At 39.2% G+C, this 20,504-nt stretch overlaps 1 protein-coding gene across 5 annotated transcripts in view; it reads right to left on the bottom strand.

The window, feature by feature from the left end:
- GPLD1 (glycosylphosphatidylinositol specific phospholipase D1) overlaps nucleotides 1–20,504 on the bottom strand; it is a 52,092-nt gene that overhangs the window by 23,721 nt on the left and 7,867 nt on the right. For all 5 annotated transcript variants that reach the window (XM_043908389.1, XM_043908390.1, XM_043908392.1 and 2 more), the window contains 9 exons: nucleotides 13,914–13,992; nucleotides 12,113–12,210; nucleotides 11,514–11,624; nucleotides 10,463–10,511; nucleotides 9,377–9,431; nucleotides 2,947–3,054; nucleotides 2,696–2,723; nucleotides 2,453–2,592; nucleotides 593–658 (listed from right to left, as the gene is read on the bottom strand). In XM_043908389.1, the coding sequence (XP_043764324.1) occupies nucleotides 593–658; nucleotides 2,453–2,592; nucleotides 2,696–2,723; nucleotides 2,947–3,054; nucleotides 9,377–9,431; nucleotides 10,463–10,511; nucleotides 11,514–11,624; nucleotides 12,113–12,210; nucleotides 13,914–13,992 (734 nt within the window). The remainder of the gene's footprint in view (nucleotides 1–592; nucleotides 659–2,452; nucleotides 2,593–2,695; nucleotides 2,724–2,946; nucleotides 3,055–9,376; nucleotides 9,432–10,462; nucleotides 10,512–11,513; nucleotides 11,625–12,112; nucleotides 12,211–13,913; nucleotides 13,993–20,504) is intronic.

The raw sequence follows: 20,504 nt of genomic DNA, 5'->3' as shown, positions 1-20,504 counted from the left end.
AATAATTACTTTTTCAGGGAAGAATACGGTCACAGTGTATGAGAAATGGCAATAATGTAATGATAATAATATGATTACCTATCATTTACTAGTTAGTGAGCAACTTAGTAACGTGGTTTGCTGTTTTGTTTAGTCACTCAGTCGTGTCCAACTCTTTTGTAACCCCATGGATTGTAGCCCGTCAGCCTCCTCTGTCTGTGGGACTTCCCAGGCAAGAATGCTGGAGTAGGTTGCCATTTCCTTCTCCAAGGGATCTTCCTGATCCAGGGCTCAAACCCACGTCTCCTGCATCTCCTGCACTGGCAGGCAGGTTCTTTACCACTGGCACGACCTCGGAAGCCTTACTAAGGTGGTAATTGCTTTCTATCCACTCACGCACACACCACAACTCTGGGAGTATGGATATGTATATTTTCCAGTTTGCCAGAGGAAGCTGCAGCTCAAAAAATAATTAGGCAACTTGTTTAAAAATCACACAATGGCGGCCCTGGAGCCGGAACCTCTGTCTACAAAGCCCATGCTTTCAGAGTCTACAGAGTACCCCTCTGCATGAGATGTTCTTTTTCTGTGAGTCATTTGCGAATCCACTTACCCCTGGGTGTTGTTTTGTTGACCGCCACATGTGATGAACAGAGGGTTCTCAGGGAGGTCGCAGTTACTAGAGAAATAGTCAAATGAGTTAGGCGTTTTTCTACCTTCTTTTCAAGCATGAATTTTTCTGAGAATCACTGTCACATTTCAAGCCGTCTCCCCGAAGTCTTCGTGTAGAGGTGTTTATCACTTAGCCAGACAGGACTGGTGAAGGGCCTGAGTCCTACTTGATGGGGGTGGATAAGCAGGTGGTAACAGGTCACACCCCACCACTGGTCACCCCCAGACTCAGCTTCCCCCTTCCCTCCCAATTCCATCTGCTGAGTTCTCCCTGCTGACAGGAACCATCTCAGAGCTAGAGACTGAAAGAAAATCACTCCCAACTGTGTCACCTTCTGCCCATTGATGTTTGGTGTTATAATCTCAGTCTCATTCCTTTCAAAGCTAAAATTTTAAAGTGCCTGGTGGGGATTTCCCTGGCTAAGACTTCACACTCCGTGTGCAGGGGGGCCTGGGTTCAGTCCCTGGCTGGGGAACTAGATCCCACATGCTGAAACCACAATCAAAGATCCTGAGTGCCACAACTAAGACCAGTGCAGCCAAATAAATTTTTTTTTTAATTTTTAAAATAAAATTCTCTGGTGTTCCAGTGGATAGGACTCTGCACTTTCACTGCCGTGGGCCCAGGTTCCATCCCTGGTTGGGGAACTAAGATGCCATAAGCCACTGGGCACAGCCAAAAAAAACAAATAAAAATAGCTGCAGCACCTCTAACCTTTGCTTTAATAAAAATTAAAAACAAAAAGTTACAAACTCAATAATTAAGTAGGTAACTAAGTCTCCCTTTTTACAAGTAAAAAGGCTCTGATAGAATGTAAGACGTGAACTTTCTCCCTAAAACCAAACAGAAGCACTAAGAGAGTGGGGATTACACAAGAGTTTATTCTAGGATGAAGACTATTTGGAGGGAGAGGAAGACTGGAAAATCCCATGGACAGAGGAGCTGCCACAGACCCTCTTTCCCCCTGCTGGCTGATGCTTAAGCTGTCCTTGCCCTGCAGAAGGTCTGCCTCCAGTGGTCCCTATCCAGACCCAGCCCTACCCTGCCCATTTCAGCAGCATGGGAGGGGCTCCGTCCTGAGTGGTGAGGCTGGAAATTGGTTATGAGAGAACCTCGGCTCCCTCAGACCATGAACAGATCCTGTGAGAACCGGAATGTCTAATGTTGCAGTTGGAACTGGGGACAAGACCAGTCTGCCCTGGTCTGCATCTGAGTCTCTGGTTGACATTCACTCTGGGTGTGCTGGGGCGGAGCAGAAAAGGAGCCGGAGGTTGAGATGCTCTCCCATCGGGGCTGCATGTCAAATTGCAACAGAAGGCTGTGCCTTATAAATGCCTTCATTTCTGATTTTCTTTAGGAGTATGAGGCTTAAGTGAAGTGCCCTTTGAAACCCTGAAGCCCTAGAGCTCAATCGGGGTGGAGAGGAAGATGTCCATATCCACTGCTGGAGCTTGGGGAGGTGGGCGCCCCAGCCCACAGCATGGGGTCTCCCAAAAGAAACAGATGTTGCACAGCTGGGGAAGTGGATTCCTTCCCACCTGGGCCATTTCTCCCAGGCCATGAACTTGGCAAAATCTACCTCTCCATCCCTAGGACAGGAGAGACATCAGCAAACCCAACCAGATGGGAATGAGTTGGAGTTTTGAGGTGACAGTTTCCATTCTTTCCCTGCTTCATTAGGACATGACAGCACTTCCTGAGACTTTGTCCTCATTTGATCAACTGAAAAACCTGGGTTTTATGATGGGGATGGAATAGCAATACAGGGAGTGATTGGTAGGAGAAAGAGTAACAATTCACCTGGTCCCATTCTTTAACATGTAACTTGTCAGACGGTAAATATTAGTGGACCAAAACGCCATATCATCCAGCCCTCCTAGGAAGTATTCTTGAAATTGTTCCACCAAAAATGGGGATTTTCCAGAATAAGTGGGATAAAGCTATGGCAAAGAGAAAGAAAAATAATAAACAACTGAAACAAGTGCTTCTCATGGTATCTTTATAACATTTTCAATTCAGATTTTGAAGAATAAATGCCTTTACCTTGGAAATAGCTAACATCTCCGCATACCTGCAACATAAGCAATAATTTAGACTGTGAGTTGTGATTTCCACGAAGATATGAAACGAATGAAGAAAAAGTTCCAGCAACAGGTATCCACTATCATGCAGCTGAATTTGAACAAGCAAAATCCATAAATCCAATACCCACACTCAGGTAGCCAAAGCATTGGAAAGTGTGTTAAGGAATTCACAATAAAATCACTTGCAAATATTCCTCCAGTTACACTTACATTTCCAAGAACTGAAGGTATGTACAATCAACAATGGCTTTTTTGGTGATGACCGCTTGGCCGTAGAGTTCTTTATAAATTCCCAGGAGATCTTCAACAGGCACATACCTGAGAAAAGCATTAGAATGAAATAAGGGCTGTTTTGATTCTGAAGTTGAAGATAACAACAGTAGCCACAGCAGCTACCAGTGATTCCAGGATTTAATAGTTGCCAGGATTCATGCAAAGGACTTTATATGCATTATTCATTTAAACCTACCAACAACACTGGGTGGTCGATACTATCACAGTCCTACTTCACATACAGGAAACTAAGGCACAGAAAAGTTCAATAATTTGCCCAAGGCTGCAGAACAAATGACTGGTACCCTAATCAAATATTTATACAAATATAAGAAACTGTGAGTAGCTCTCATAGTCAACAAAAGAGTCTGAAATGTGGTACTTGAGTGCAATATCAAAAATGACAGAATGACCTCAGTTCATTTTCAAGGCAAATCATTCAACATCACAGTAATCCAAGTCTATGCTCCAACCACTAATGCCAAAGAAGCGGAAGTTGAACAGTTCTATGAAGACCTACAAGACCTTTTAGAACTAACACCAAAAAAAGATGTTCTTTTCATCATAGGGGACTGGAATGCAAAAACAGAAGTCAAGAGATACCTGGAGTAACAGGCAAGTTTGACTTTGGAGTACAAAATGAAGCAGGATAAAGACTAACAGAATTTTGTCAAGAGAACACACTGATCATAGCAAACACCTTTTTCCAACAACACAAGAGAAGACTCTATACATGGACATCACCAGATGGTCAATACTGAAATCAGATTGATTATATCTTTGCAGCTGAAGATGGAGAAACTCTATACAGTCAGCAAAAATAAGACTAGGCGCTGACTGTGGCTCAGATCATTCCTTATTGCAAAAGTTACACTTAAATTGAAGAACGTAGGGAAAACCACTAGACCATACAGGTATGACTTAGAGTAAATCCCTCATGATTATACAGTGGAGGTGATGAATAGATTCAAAGGATTAGATCTAGTGGACAAAGTGTCTGAAGAGCTATAGGTGGAGGTTTGTAACACTGTACAGGAGGCAGTGACCGAAACCATCCCAAAGAAAAAGAAACACAAGAAGGCAAAGTGGTTGTCTGAGAAGGCTTTACAAATAGACAAGGAAAGAAGAGAAGCAGGAGAAATATCAACAACCTCAGATATGCAGATGATACCACTCTGATGGCAGAAAGTCAAGAGGAACTAAAGAGCCTCTTGATGAGGGTGAAAGAGGAGAGTGAAAAAGCCAGCTTAAAACTCAGCATTCAAAAAAACTAAGATCATGGCATCTGTTCCCATCACTTCATGGCAAATAGAAGTGGGGAAAGTGGAAGTAGTAACAGATTTTATTTTCTTGGGCTCCAAAAATCACTGCAGATGGTGACTGCAGCCATGAAATTAAAAGATGCTTGCTCCTTTCCTCCTTTAAGGAAAGCTGTGACAAACCTAGAGAGCATATTAAAAAGCAGAGATATCACTTTGCTGACAAAGGTGTATATAGTCAAAGTTATGATTTTTCCAGTAGTCATGTACAGATGTGAAAGGTGGACCACAAAGAAGGCTGAGTGTTAAAGAATCGATGTTTTGAATTATGGTGTTGGAAAAGACTCTTGAGAGTCCCTTGGACTGCAAGGAGATCAAGCCAGTCAGTCCTAACAGAAATCAACCCTGAATATTCACTGAAAGGACTGATGCTAAAGCTGAAGCTCCAATACTTTGACCACATGATGCGAAGGGCTGACTCACTGGGAAAGACCTTGATGTTGGGAAAGACTGCAGGCAAAAGGAGAGGGGGGCGTTGCAGAAGGTGAGATGTTTAGATCGTATTACCAACTCAATGGCCATGAATTTGAGCAAACTCCCGAGATAGTGCAGGTCAGGGGAGCCTAGCATGCTGCAGTCCATGGGGTCTCAAAGTCAGACAGGACTTAGAGACTGAACAACAACAAATAAAAGGAATGTTTAGTTTTGCAAATTCAGAGTTCAAAGAGCAATAGAAGATATTTTTATTCTTTTGAGTTGAATCACTCTCAGCAATCATTTTTTTTAAAAACACTCCAAAATAACTCCTAATCCCAACATCCTACTTTCAGAATACACAGTGGTAGGTAGTAAAAAAGAATTCTAAGTCAAGCTTTTGATTCAGACGTATTAGTTATTTCAGTTGGAGGAAAAGCCACATTTTAAAAATTAGATTTATACTGTTGTCATTTATCTTTAAGAAACTTTATACCAGATATAAATATAAATACAAACCTAATTTAGTGTATCTATAAGAAGGAATCTATTGAGATGTCCATTTTTTACTTTACAAGCACACCAGAATGGTCTTCTCCTAAATATAGCTTAAAAGTCTAGCAAAAAGCCTAACAAAAATATTTTTTTTAGATGAATCACCAAGCTAGCAAGAAAGTGAAATTTTTCCAATGGCCAAAAATAAGTTGGAACTGGAAACTTTGACAGGTTAGTGAGTGGGAAAGCCAGTTTTTGCTCTGAAGACATCTGCTAAACCTGGGAACCTAGGAGGCTTTTTTTTTTGGATAGTTGTATGGCATACAGGAGACAAGAGCTAAAGAATAGGAATCACCCAAAGTGGGCCATTTCTCACAGGAAACGCCTCATTAAAGGCCATACCTTCTGCATGAGTATTAGCCAGAAATAAATTCAACACACTAACAAGGACAGCAAAGAAACCTCTGTCTTCATCTTAGAAATGGAAAAAGAGAGGGAAAGCTATCTTGTCTCTAGAATCGGTAACCACTACCCAACCCTACAAATATTTTGTCTTGCGTTCATGCTATCTGTGTGGTCAGAAAAACTTCCAGGGTTGAATATCATTTAAATGTGGTTCCAGTTAATAGTGCCTTGAGGTAGCCTGCAGAAGGTAAGACAAGCCTTCCCTGGAGAAATGCAACTGTAACGCAAGCCTTGAGGACCTTCAAGCCTTCAAGCACCACTGAATAAGACTGAAAGAAGACCAGATCCCGGTGAGGTACAATGTGAAATGCGCATCTCATCCCGTGCAGAGCACCCTGTGCGGAGAGTCGGTGGAGAACCTCAGGTCCCTGCTGCCACCAACTCTTCCCGGGGCATCCAAAGGCCAGTTGTCCTCATCTGCCTCGAGAGTGACCTGTTGATTCTGGGTCTCCCTTAGTTCTGAGGCAGCTGGACCAGGGATGGGAATGGGCAACTTGCCAGGCCCCCAGTTCTAGTTCTTTGTTCTGTAAGCATTCCTCCCTGCTTCCAGCTCTCCATACTCAGACTAAGGCTGAGGGACAGAGTTATGTCACCTTCCCTCTGCTTAGTAAACATGTGAAGAAAAAACAACAACAGAAAGAACAGTGTATCCAACAGTATCTGATAAGTCGGACTTGAAGGCAGTAAGTATTGTAAAATATAAAGACAGCCACCAGATAGAAATTCCATTCACCAGAAAGACATGAGATTTGAAAATGTGAATATACTTAACATATGTTCAAACACATGTATAGCAAACTTTGATCTAACTATAAGGAGAAACTGAAAAATTTCATCATCATAGGAGGAGATTTTGAAATGAATTTCTCAGTAATTGTGAGACTGTCCAGATAAAAGTAGTAAGATTATATTATTTAAAACTTATGAATCTTTTGATTTGAGCAGTACATTTAAAAAGCTTGAGCTAATACATATATATATATACACACACACACACACATATAATGTTAAACTACAAATTGGAGAATTAACATTCCTTTCAAGTACAGATAAAAAATTAAAAATAGATAATTAAATAAATTCTAATAGATAAAAATTAATCATTTGGTAGACCTTTAAGTCAAGACTGAAATTTCATAGGAACCAAAGTAGAAGGAAAAAAATAAATATAAGAAAAAGTAATGAAAAAGAACATATAGTATTAATAGAAAGGATCAATAAAGCCAAAAGTTTTTTCAATAATAAAACTGAAAAATATTAGACATGATTAATTGTTTAAAAATATAAGAGAAGGCACAATAAATAACATTATAGATACCAAACAAACAGAAGTACAAGTAAAATGAGGGGGAAAAAATGAGGATATTATGAACTCCCTTAAGCCAAAATGTTTAAACACTCAGACAAAATAGAAAAGTCCTAGAAAAATAATAAAACTCTTTAAGAAGAAACTGAAAAACAGTACAGTCCTAAAACCAAAAGTCACTACTTTTTAAAACATCTGGCTTTATAGACAAGTTCTACCAAACATGCAAGAAATCAAAGTTATAATCTTACACAAACTTCCAGAAAACAGCAAAGGAAGGTATACTCCTCACCTGATTCATGAAATCAGGTGAGGAGTATACCTTTGAATAAAGGTACATTTCTTCAAGGTACATTTGAAGAAAAAGGACAGGCTGGGAAATCAGCCCTGATAGATGTCAAATGCATTAAAGCTGTTTTAGTTTTAAAACTCAGTATTGCTCAGGAATAATCAATTAGGCCAATAGAACATGATAGAAAGCCCAGAAACTGACCCACATATACATGGAATTTTATGTCAGAGAGAACACTGCAGATGAGTGAAGAAGATCAGACTATTGATAAATGGTTCTGAGATAATCAGTTATCTCTGTAGGAAAAAAATAAAATTTCTATCACAGAATATACAAAAAGTTAACTCCAGGTAAATTAAAGATCTAAAGTTAAGAAATGAAACTATACTGTGATAACCTAGAAGGGTGGGAAGGGGTGGGAGGGAGATTCAAGAAGGAGGGGATATATGTACACCTATGGCTGATTCATACTGATATATGGCAGAAACCAACAATACTGTAAAGTGATTATCCTACAATTTAGAAAATAAATTAGAAAAAAGAAAAAAAAATGAAACTATAAAATATTTAGAAGGCTATGTAGGAGAATAACCTCATGCCCTCAAGGTAGGAAAGGATTTCTTAAATAAGATGTCAAAAGTACAAATTACAAAGGAAGAGACTGATACATTCAACTACACTAAAACTAATAAATTCTATTTATCAAGATATACCATAAGTAAAAAGACATGCCACAAACTATTAAAAGATATTTATATCAAATGATTGATAAACTGACAAAAGATTGAACTCAGAATATACCAAGAGCACTCAGAAATAAAAAGGAAAACCCAACAGAAAAATAGGCTAAAAACCAAACAAGTTTCTCACTTAAAATGAAATACAATCGATAAAATAGGAAAGAATATTCAAACTTATTATAACAGTAACCTGGAAAATGAGAATTTAAACTTTAAGGAGATATCATCTTATACCAAATAGGTTAGAAGAATTTTAAAGCTGGACAATACCAAGTATTCGAGAACGCAGAAGGAGAACAAAGCTGATGGGAGTACAAATTGGGAAGACCATTCTAAATGACAGCAGGGATTATTTACCTAGGTTAAACGTGCCTAAGTCCTATGGCCCAACAGCTCCACTTCTGGTACCATTTATTTGAAAGAAATTCCCCTCTAGTGCAAAAATACATGTACAAAAATGTACCCAGCAACATGATGTGTAAAGCAAAAACACTTAACACTACTTACACATCCAGCACTAGAATCAAGTCATATTGGTAGATTTACACAAGGGAGGGCCATACAGTGGTGAAAATCAATGGACTATTGCTGAACATATCAATATGATTAAATGTCAGGGAAATAATTTTAAACAAAAACATTTTTAAATTAAATTCTAATTTAAAATTTAATTTTAAGCAAAATGCATGATGTACAATTCTATTTAAAGTAAAAACTCATATAATATTTTGCATACAGATATGACTGTGCTTATGTGCTCAGCTGTGTCTGACTCTCTGCGACCACATGGACAGCAACACACCAGGCTCCTCTGTCTGTGGAATTTCTGGAGTGGGTTGCCATTTCCTACTCCAGGGGATCTTCCCGACCCAGGGATCAAACATCTCTTATGTCTCCTGCATTGACAGGCGGGTTCTTTGCCACTGGTACCACTTGGGAAGCCCCATGGATATGGCTACATGTAGTAAAACTCTAAGGGAAAAGCGACTAAGTGATTAAGAGAATCTAAGGTTGTGGGTATACCTGGCGGGAGAAAAGGTGATACGACAGAAGGAAAGGCAGGGAGCCTCTATATTCCAGCAATGGTCTACTTCTTAAGGTAGCTGGCAGCTATACAGTATTTTTTATTTATAAAAAATACATTATTTTATATGTTTGGCATAATTCACAGATTTTTAAAAGAATCTATTTAGACTAATCTTTAGTTATGCTTTCCAACATGTACAAATGTAGAAGGCTCCTTATTACATTGTAAGTTTTACTTTCTAAGGAAAAAAAGAATCAAGTTCCTAACTGCCACTTGGGTATCACATATTTAAATATACATTGCTCTTACCAGTGCCGTGAGAGGTAATTAAATTTAAACTCGAACTGGCTCAACACGTCTCCTCCTATGATATGAGAAAAATATTTGCTTTTGGAGAATTAATGACAATGCATAGCAAGCTTCTTTGAACATAACTTTGCACAATCCAGTTTATTAGTTCTTCACACTGTTATAGGTTTCTGTTCATTATTTTAGTTGCATAGGCACATCTTTAAGAAAAAAATGATCTTTTAAAATCTTAGTGAAACACATGAATTAAGAAAGAGAATTAATTAAGAGAATAAAGAAACTCATATAACCAAAAGTTTTTTTTTTTACTTTAAGATGGACTATAAAGATTCTTCTATTTAAATAAACACTATTCACCAACACTGTGCATATTTAAAGGTAATTAAATATAGAAAAATGGGGGGTACTCTTTTGCCCCCTTCTGATGCCTATGTCAGAAGCTTTCTCTATCTCCTTTATACTTTAATAAAACTTCATTACACACAAAAAAAAAAAAAAAAAAAAAAAAATAGAAAAATGATGGAGTTTATCCATTTAAAGCTAAAGTATTAGGAGACACTAGGCAACGAATTTAAATCTAATTTTAAAAGTAATGCTTTTCTAAAATAATGGCACAAGTCAATGATAAAATATAATGGTGTTTTTTTGGTTGTTTTGTTCTTTTTTTGGCTGCACCTTAAGGCATGTGGAATTTCCCTGACCAGGGATCGAAACTGAGCCCCCTGCATGGAAGCGCAGAGACTTCTTAACCACTGAACCACCAGGGAAATCACCATTTTTTTGTTTTGTTTTTACAAAATACATATATATTATTATATATTATATAATATATATACATATATGTATATACATATACACATATATACATATATAGTGCAAATATACATATATAAAATATATTTATAATCTTTGCAGATGTGCATCTCTATATTAAATGAATTATTCCTGTACTCTAAACAATTGCAATATTAAAATAGAAAGCTAGTGGCAAGAAACTAAAAACATACATACATAAGGTATAATAGTGACTACAAGTGAAATATAACTACCACAAAAGACAATCTGGCAAATGTAAATAAATAGTACCGAAATCACCAGCCGGATGTGCCTCGGAATAGGAGTTGTGAAAATCAATCTGAGGGAAAAAAGAGAACCATCCAGTATATATCACAAATTGAAGCCCAAACTCTTACCCTGCAATGAAGCAATGCGTGGGACCCAATGACTACTGAGGACATGGAGTGACTGGACTCATTTTTCAAAGAAACATTTAATTTTATTATTTGTTTTTTTAAAAAAAAGATCCTGGCAGCTGAGTTGTATGCTTCATGTCTTAACAGATAAAGCTGTTGCAAACATTTGTATCTAACAGGATACATGAACAATCTCTAAGTGCAAATTTAAATTTTTTACAGGATAGTATTAATATCAGTGAATAGCCAGAGGGGACTTTCATCAGTCAAGGTCACAATTTTCAGTGGGGATATGGCATCTTCATATAAAAAAGGAAAAAAAAAAAAAAACAAAAGCATGTTAACTTACTTTTAAATAAAACCAAGTAGCAGGGGTTTATACCTCTATTAAGATGCACAGCTTGAATAAAACATAAAATTTCTCAAATGTTGTTTGTGACTAAGCAGAACATGACATCTATGGATGTTTTCAGGGCACACTAGTCAATCTGCCCACAAGGATGAATTTACGCAGGTAGCAAATGTGTAAGAGTAATGGACAAGAATATATGGAAATCTAATGAATACTGCATTGGGCAAAGAGTCTTATTTCCATGTGAATCTGAATAACCTAAAGATTTTCTTTTCCTAAAATGGTCAGTTTTTTTATTTCATTTTTTTTAGCACCAAAAACATTTTGTATTTAGGTACAGCCGATTAACAATGTCGTGGTCGTTTCAGGTGAATAGTGGAGGGACTCAGTCATACATATACATGTATCCATTCTCCCTTCAACCCCTCTCCCATCCAGATTGGCACATAACATTGTTGATTATCCATTTTAAATATAGCAGTGTGTATATAACCTTTCCAAAGTCCCTAACTATCCTAAAAGAGTCAGTTTTGAATCTTGGGTAGGACAATATCATTCCCACAAATTAATTAACCTGAAGCTATATACTCACGGCAGCCATTGTCCTGAGAAATCCTTGTTCAATACCCAGGCTATGCCAGTTGACATCAGCCACCATGTGAGACGTAATTCCAAACAGGAAAGCTATCAATTTCTCTGTGTCCTGCCAAATAAGCAAATTAGAGTTGGGGGTAGGAGGAAGGTAGTTATTTTATAGCAATCTTATTAAAAGGATTAATAAATATGAATTCATTTCCATTACTGAGACGTAACAAAACATCAGAGACAGGTATGTTGTAGTTACCCCCGAACCACAAAGGACTTTTTTTGAACTGTTTCTGAGTGCCTTAAAACTGCTTTCAGATTTATTCACTAGGGGAGCAAAACAACCGAGTGACATGCCCCAAATTTTAAAAACATTGCTTATTGAAAATAAAACTGAAGATGTAAATTTTGAAAAATCATTTGTTCACGTGTTAACTAGCTATTTACTGTGTTCCATATGCTGTGTTTGGCATTGTGGCAGAAGGGTGAGTAGCCCTCAGAATCTGGATTTAAGGGTTGGGGTTAGAAATGGAGTTAATGCAGGTGCAATGATAGTTCTTGGCAAGTCTGGAACTGAGTATTTTTAGGGCTAGAGGCTGTGCCTACCTCATCCCAGGGAAGAGGATGGTTCTTCCGGATATAATGAATGCTTGCATTAAGAAATGGAGTCCAGTGAGTGCTCTCTGACACGTCATGGAATTGTCCTGACAAAACAGAAGCAACTCTCAGAGGTCCTTCTTAAAAGGCTGAAGATTCTCTTGTATATTCATACCACATCTTTCTTTATCCATTCATCTGTCGCAGACACTTCGATTGTTTCTATGTCTTTGCTAATGTAAATAGTGCTTCAACAAACACTGGGGTACTTGTGTCGATTTGAACAATGGACTATTACTCAGTCATAAAAAGGAATGAAAGTGGGTCATTAGTAGAGATGTGGATGAACCTAAAGACTATCCTACAAAGTAAGTCAGAAAGAGAAAATCATCTATTAATATATAAACATGCAATCTAGAAAAATGGTACAGATGAACCTGTTTGCAAGGCAGAAATAGAGACACAGATGTAGGGAACAAACATATGGATACCAAGAGAAGCAGGGGATGAACTGGGAGATTGGGACTGACATATAGACACTAATATGTACAGAAGAGATAACTCATGAGAACCTGCTATATAGCACAAGGAAGCCTACTTGGTGTTCTATGGTAACCTAAATGGAAAGGAAATACAAAAAAGGGGACATGTGTATACAAATAGCTGATTCACTTCAACATATGACAGAAAGCAGCACAGCACTGTAAAACAACTATCCCCCAATTTTCTTAAAAAGTTGGAGATTCTCAATGAACTATTCCACCGCCACCTGTTGTGTTGCTGCGTTCCTTCGCCTTCCCTCCAAGCCTCTCAGTTTCCTGAGTCAATATTCAAAGGAAGCCTCTAGCAACAGCCAGCCAAAAGAAAAAGGAGCCTTGACTGCTCACAGCATCTAGAAATAGCTGGGCTGCAAGAGAAGCTGGAAGTGTTAAGTTCTGTACCCTAAAGCTAAAGAAATCAGCTGTCCCTATTTTTTTTTTTTGGGGGGGGGCGGGTTTTAAATCTTTTCCATCACAGTCAGCCTCCCTAACAGCACAAAAGAAAAAAAGCAGATATTCCAACAGCTTTCAAGTATTTGAATTTATAATACTTTTAAATGGGGTGTGCTATATGCCTCTTTATTCCCACAGGAGGGATGAGTGAAAAAAAAAAAACAGGAACTGACATCTATTCTAAACCTTCAAGTGCCAGATTCTTCATGGAGTGTCCTATGTCATAACAGCAATCAAAAGCAAAATCCCAGAGTTCAGATCCCTCAAGTCAAATTTTTTAGATCATTATTAAACTAAAAATAGCCTAACCACTTTTGTTTAAAATATAACTGAAGCACTTTTAACTTAATATTATCTTGGGTTTGTATCACACTTGACAAAATAACCTACGTTAAGGCCAACAGCAATTCAGTATAGCAGCCAGGCATGCATTAATTATTACTATTAAATAGTAATTAATTTAGATACTACTATGTTGCAAACATGGAAACTGAGACTCAGCAAGGAAGGGGCTTTTTCAAGGTCACATGCTAACAGATAACATCCAAGGAATAAAAACTCGAACCTTTTGATTTCCTTCAAAATGTTCTCTCTTCTGCCATGAAGCAGGAGAGCAAGTCAGGGTGCTTAGAATAAAGCTTTCAGAATTTCTACCCTGAAGCAAGTAAGTTTCGGTTAAATGGAAAACACAACCGAACTAAGCCATTGATCAACAACAGTGGAAAATATAATGTATTGTTTGATACTTTTTTGAGTCTAAGCTATTCTTATCAACCAAGGAAAAGCAACATCATCTGGTCTGTAAGTCTTCATCTTACCTCTCTCGCAGATGCTAGGGTAAAATGAGTCAGGAAACACAGATCCAGCCTGATATGCATCCCGGTGCCTAAGTAACAGCTGGGGAGCAGGAAAATACAGAGGTTAGAGGGCAAGAGAAAACAGCCTGGGAGAAGCAGGCCCAGGTGTGGGAGTTAGAACAATGTGATGGTAGGGGAGAAGTGATGGAAGGAAGAAGTGAAGGAAGGAAGGCATAAATAAATTATAATAACTCTTGTATCAATATAATTCGAACAGCACCCTACCAAATGTATTTCAGGTTCTCTTATACCAAAAACAGATGAGCTGATTATATAGTAATAAAAAAATCACCTATTTGAATTTAATCTTTTGCTTTTTCTCTGTCCACCCAGAAGAACAAGATTTCCCCAAGACTATTTCACTGACCCAGAACTGGTGTGTGGTAAGTTTTTTGATGACCTAGTGACAGCCAGTAAAATGAGAAATATACAGACACATATACATATGTATTTATTGGGGCTTCCCAGGTGGCGCTGGTGGTAAAGAACCCACCTGCCAATGCAGAAGGCATAGGAGATGCAAGGAGACGCAGGTTTGATCCCCGGGTCAGGAAGATCCCCTGGAGAAGGAAATGGCAACCCACTCCAGTATTCTTGCCTGGAGAATTCCATGGACAGAGGAGCGTGGTGAGCTACAGTCCATGGGGTCACTAAGAGTCAGACATGATTGGACAACTCACACACACATGCATGTATATATATACATACACATATATATGTATCAGTTCATATCTATTTTTGTGTGTGTGTGTTTATAGTTGCAACCTGTGCTTTACAGGAAGATGATATCCTTTATAGATTGAAGATTAAGATGATAACCTTTTGGAGGGTTACAAAAATACCCTTTCCCACTTCCAACATGACACATAAGTTGGTGGTAGAGGTTTTCTTCCCAGCGTTCTTCCTTGGTGGCCTGGCTCACTCCATCCCATTCCAATCCCCTTATGGCTACACCCAGTGAGTGCTGGGGCCTAGAAAATGAAGACTTCATTCCCCAGCCGCTACTGAGGAGCCACTTGGCCCTGTGTGCTCCTAGCCAGCACGGAAGTGTTTGGCCTTTCCGTAGCAGAAGCAGAGGGGGCCCAGGTGATCACAAGCAGAGTAGAGGGCATCGGTTTTGCTACTAAGGAGCGTGGCTGAGGTGACAAGGTCCCAGAGCCAACAGTCAAGATGGCGGCTTCTTACCTTCCAAACCACACAGGAGACAGTTGGACATGGAGCTCATGAATGGAACAGTGTCTGTTTGACTGCTTAGTGGCTCTGGCAGACCAGTTCTGTGTGTTGTTCTGGGAGTCCTGTCCGGATACTCAGCTTAGAGTCTGCTCCTCCATTTCTCACAGTTTCTCAGCATTGAATCCCCTAACATGTGGTCTTGTACCCCTCTCAGCGTAAGAGGGGTTTCCTCTTATGGAAACCCAGAGGGGTTTCCACTGTCTGCAAATGAACTCTGACCCAATGGGCAAGGGAAAAGTCTGGCAATCCAACTTTCTGACTTTTCAATAGGGACTTACTAATAACATAGGCTAGATGTAGAAGCAACAAAGAAGTACCTCAAAGAACTTGAAACAGAAGGAGATACAGTATCACCTACTTTTTGTTTTTGCTTTTTCAAGCAGTGTCTCCTCAGTCTTCTAAAGACAGAATCACTTCCATATTGAGCAGGTGAGGCTGACTGACCACAGGGGAACAAGGACAGCACATCCACTCCCACTAGAGTGTTTGGCTCAGAGATGTTTGCCTGACAAAAGCTACTTCAGCTAGAACGTCCCCCAAGACTTCTCAGCTAGAGCTGTGGGGAGAAGAAAGAAGATGCTTTCTTCTCTTCAGGGCTTTATTTGTTTGTTTTGAGACATTCTTTTGTTTTTAAGATGATGCTCTTTCTCCCTCTTATTTATTTTTGGCCACACCTTGTAGGTAACTGGGATCTTAGTTCCCCGACCAGGGATCGAACCTGTGCCCCCCTGCAGTGACAGCACAGATTCTTAACCACGGGACTGACAGGGAAGTCTTCGCCTCTTCAGGGATTTTAAACTTAGAAACTGAGTCCTGGATGGCCAGTGTCTCCCAGTGTCTAGGAGACAGAGTACCACTTAGACCTCTTATTCCAGCTCTGCCCCAGGTTTATCAGTTACATGAACCCTTAGAGTCTTTTTTCTAAAGACAGCTGGAATTGGACTTTTGCCACTTAAAAGTAATAATTAACTTTGCTGAATATTTACCTTAGCAGCCACTGTAATGGTCACTTTATATGTATTAAGACTTGTTGAATCTGCATCTCCCGGTGAGATAGTGTTATTTAACAGGGAAAAATAATGCTAAAGCAAATTTTAAATAATTCTAAAGTAAATTTTAAAAAGTAAAGGCGTCAGGTGGGAGGGAAGTTCAAGAGGAGAGGATACATGTATACATATAGCTGATTCATGTTGTTGCACAGCAGAAATGAACAACATTGTAAAGCAATTGTACTCCAATGAAAAATAAATTTTAAGAAAAGGTGTCAGAAAAAAAAGTCAGGAAACCGCTAGGGGGAAAAGAGTACAGAAGGAGGAGGAGGATATCCTCCTCTTTCAGATATAAAAATGCCCCAAAAGACACAGATCAATGAAATAAAGAAATAGATTCAACCATAATAACTTAATGCATGATAGAGATGAACAAAGGATGGAGTAATCGACAATTGGGTTGGCACAACCCCACTGCAATGAACAGTCTATTCTTATAGGGAATCCATACTTAGCCTAGGTGACACTGACTTGAAATTGACATCATCGGTAACAGATCACTGGATCTCTATCATGCTTTATGCAAAAATTAAGTACAAGATGAATTAGAGAGTTAAATGTCAAAAATAGAGCCATGAAAATAACAAGACACATTTTAAGTGAATATTTGTATAATCTCAGAATGGAAATGATATTTCTAAGCAAAACATACAGGCAGAAACCATGAAGGAAAAGATTGATGCACTTAACTACACAAAAATTTTAATGCTGTGCATGGTAAAAAGAACCAGAAACAAATTTAAGAGAAAAATAAATAACCACGAGAATCATTTGACACACGATAAGATGCTATCTTTTTTTTTTTAAAAAAGTCATTCTTCACATCAAGATTAATATCCTAATAGAAAAATGAGCAAAAGACACAGACAATTCATAGAAGAAGCAATAGAAACAGTCAATAAACACTTGAAAAGATATTTAACCTCATTAATAATAAATTAATTATTTGTCAATATAACCTATAACAAAATAACCATTTTCATATATTGGCAAAAATGAAAATATAATAAAAACAGACTTCTAAAAGTGAATCTGTTTCTAAATCTGAAGATAAAGAAATTTCAACGAACTACAGGAACAATTAAGGATATTAATCCTTTCTTGGTCCTGTATGTCTTCCCTGTTTTGTTTTCATTTGTTTCTGGGCCAAGGGGATTCGACTAGCAGTACCAGGGCTGAAGGGACTTTCCAGGTCATGGATTACCTACAAGGAGACCAAGCATATCAGAACCAGAACATGTATTGAGGATAATGGAGGTCAGGTTTCTCACTGCTGAAGAAAGGAGTTACAGATACAAAGCTGAAGAAGATCCTGTGCTGATGGACTGGAATTGGAGATGTTTTCATGTGAATTCAGGGTTTTAAACAGACACAAAAGCCAACTTGAAATGAATTCTGGGACAATTTGAGCATCAAGATAAATAATATTAATAATGTGATATAGGGCTTCCCTGGTGGCTCAGATGGTAAAGAATCTGCCTGCAATGTGGGAGACCTGGGTTTGATCCCTGGGTTGGGAAGATCCCCTGGCGGAAGGCATGGCAACCCGCTCCAGTATTCTTGCCTGGAGAATTCCATGGACAGAGGAGCCTGGCGGGCTACAGTCCTTGGGGTCACAAAGAGTCAGACATGACTGGGTGACTAAGCACTGCACATAATGTGATATAAACCACTGAATAAAATAGGAATCCATGAAAAAATAATATAAAGAGATAGATAAATGGGGAAGAAGAGGCTTTACCTTACAGCAGAATGCAAATTTATAAATGTACAAGGAATGATATAATCAGATAAATATTTGGCAAACATTAAAACTATTTCAGGCAAGAATCAATGGATGCTAAAAAGTTTAATGAGAAACAGAATATTTGCATTATCTCACTATATCTCCCTACAAAATATTTGCTATTTAAAAAAAGTAGAAAATATTTATTAACTTTCCAATATAAAAACGTGGCAGACACCATCTTAACCAAAATTATTCTTAACAGCAATAGGACTTCTGCTTCCAGGAAGATGGAGTGGGTGTACTTATCTCTGTTCGTTTTGCTAAATACAGCTGAAACCCTGGACACTGTCTACGAAAAGAACATAACTTATGACTCAAAGGTAGAGAAAAGTATGCACATTGAATGGGAGCTGAAGCGTAACACTGTGGTGAGTTCTGTGGATTTTCTTTTTGCTTCCTATAGTTCAAACTGGATACTGGAAAAGCCAGCTGCCTAGAAACTCCAGTGGGTGTCGACAAAACAAAAGCCTGCAACTCTCAGGCCACAAAAACCAGGCAAGGGCCAGCCTAGCAAGATAGAACTTCTACACAGTAACCTCTTTGCTCTACACAAACACCAAAGAAAAAAACACGGCCCCATACTTCCTCACCACTAGCTAAGGTCTCGTGGGGAGCCTAGGCTTGCCCCCTCACCAGCCTGCGATGAGGTGCCCCCGCTCCCCCACTGCAGTGGTATCAGAGAGGGCTAAGGAGGGAGGCAGGACTTTCATCCCTGCCATCCTGTCCCCTACCCTATGGTATAAGTGAGACCATGAGGAGAGCCTGGACATCCAATCCCAACTGGAACAAGGGATCTCTCCCCTTCCCTGCTGTGGGGAGGAGGGCAGTATAAGAAGAGGCCCAAGGGAGATCAGGACATCCACTCCACCCAGTAAAAGGCCACCTCTGCCTTCCGACATCAGTAAAGACCACGGTGAGGAGCAGTAATTAGGTACTCCTACCCTTCCTGGCCAGGGAGGCATCAGGAGAGGCCCAATGAGGAACCTTGAATTCTAACCCCCGTTGGCAGTTAGGAAGGAGTGTCCCCTGACCCCTTCCACTACCTGAGTGGTATCAGAAGAAGACAACTAGAACAGGAAGTTCAAGGAAGATCCAGAGTCTCATAACCTAATACCTAAAATGTCTGGGCTACAATCAAAGATCACTTGTCATACCAAGAACTAGAAAGATGTCAAAAGGAATGAAAAAAGATAGTCATCAGATGCCCACAGAGAGATCGCAGGAATTTCTGAATTATCTGACAAATATTTTACAGCAACCCTCAGAAAAATGCTTCAGTGAACAACTGCAAACACATCTGAAACCAAAAAAAAAAAAAAGAAAAAAGTTCTCTCAAATAGAAGACATAAAGAACTGAATGAAAAATACAACAGCTGAAATAAAAGTTAACACCACCAGAAATGGTTCAAGTTGACATGATGGGCCTTCTGGTAAAACACAATGAGAAGAATATAGCATCACTTCAATGGTCTGTAGTATTTCTGCCCAAAACTAACCTGCAGGAGAATCTAATCATGAGAAAACATCAAACAAAACCAAATGAAGGTGCGTTCTACAGAGTTACTGGGTTGTACTTTTTCAAACTGTTGAGGACAATAAAGAGAAGGTAGACGTAAGGAACTGTTCCAGGTTGGAGGAGCTCAGAGGGAACTGATAACTAAACACATGCTTCTGTATCAGTCCTAGAACCATGAAGTATGTTGAGTCAACTGTTGACTGGGATTGGGCGATAGTGTTATTTCTCTGTTGATTTCCTGATTGTCATTATTATCATACTGTAGTTGTATAGATGTATATAGTAGTATATGTACACACACACATATATATAGCCCTTGTTTTTAGGAAATATAGCCCCTCCTTAACCATGGTTTTGCTTTCCTTGGCTTAGTTACCTAAGTTCAAAAATATTAAATGGGGCATCCCTGGTGGTCTGGTGATTAAGAATCTGCCTTGCAATGCAGAGGACACCCTGTTAAATCCCTGGTCCAGGAAGATCCCACATGCCATGGAGCAACTAAGCCTGTGAGCCACAACTACTGAGCCAGCTCTCTGTGAGCCCCAAGTGCCGAGCCCACGTGCCACAACCATTGAAGCCCATGAGCTTAGAACCCACGCCCCACACCAAGAGAAGCCTGTGCGCCACAACGAGAGTAGCCCCCATTCCTCACAGGCAGAGCAAGCCTGCGAGCAGCAGTCAAGACTCAGCACAGCCAAAAATAAATAATTTTTAAAATCTCAAATGGAAAATTCCAGAAATAAGCAATTCCTAATTTTTAAATTGGGCACCATTCTGAGTATCATGATGAAATCTCGCACCATTCTGCTCTATCAATCATCCCTTTGTCCACTATATCCTGCCTGTTAGTCTCCATCATCAGACCTGCGATCTAGCTAGTACAGTGCTTGTGTTCGAGTAGATTTTACCTTACCTGTTGGGAGCCACCAGGATGCACCCAGTCTGTGACAAGGTCATGGGATGAG

The sequence above is a fragment of the Cervus elaphus genome, chromosome 7 (assembly GCF_910594005.1).
Source record: "Cervus elaphus chromosome 7, mCerEla1.1, whole genome shotgun sequence".
Taxonomy (NCBI): domain Eukaryota; kingdom Metazoa; phylum Chordata; class Mammalia; order Artiodactyla; family Cervidae; genus Cervus; species Cervus elaphus.
This window is presented reverse-complemented; position numbering and strand designations above follow the sequence as displayed.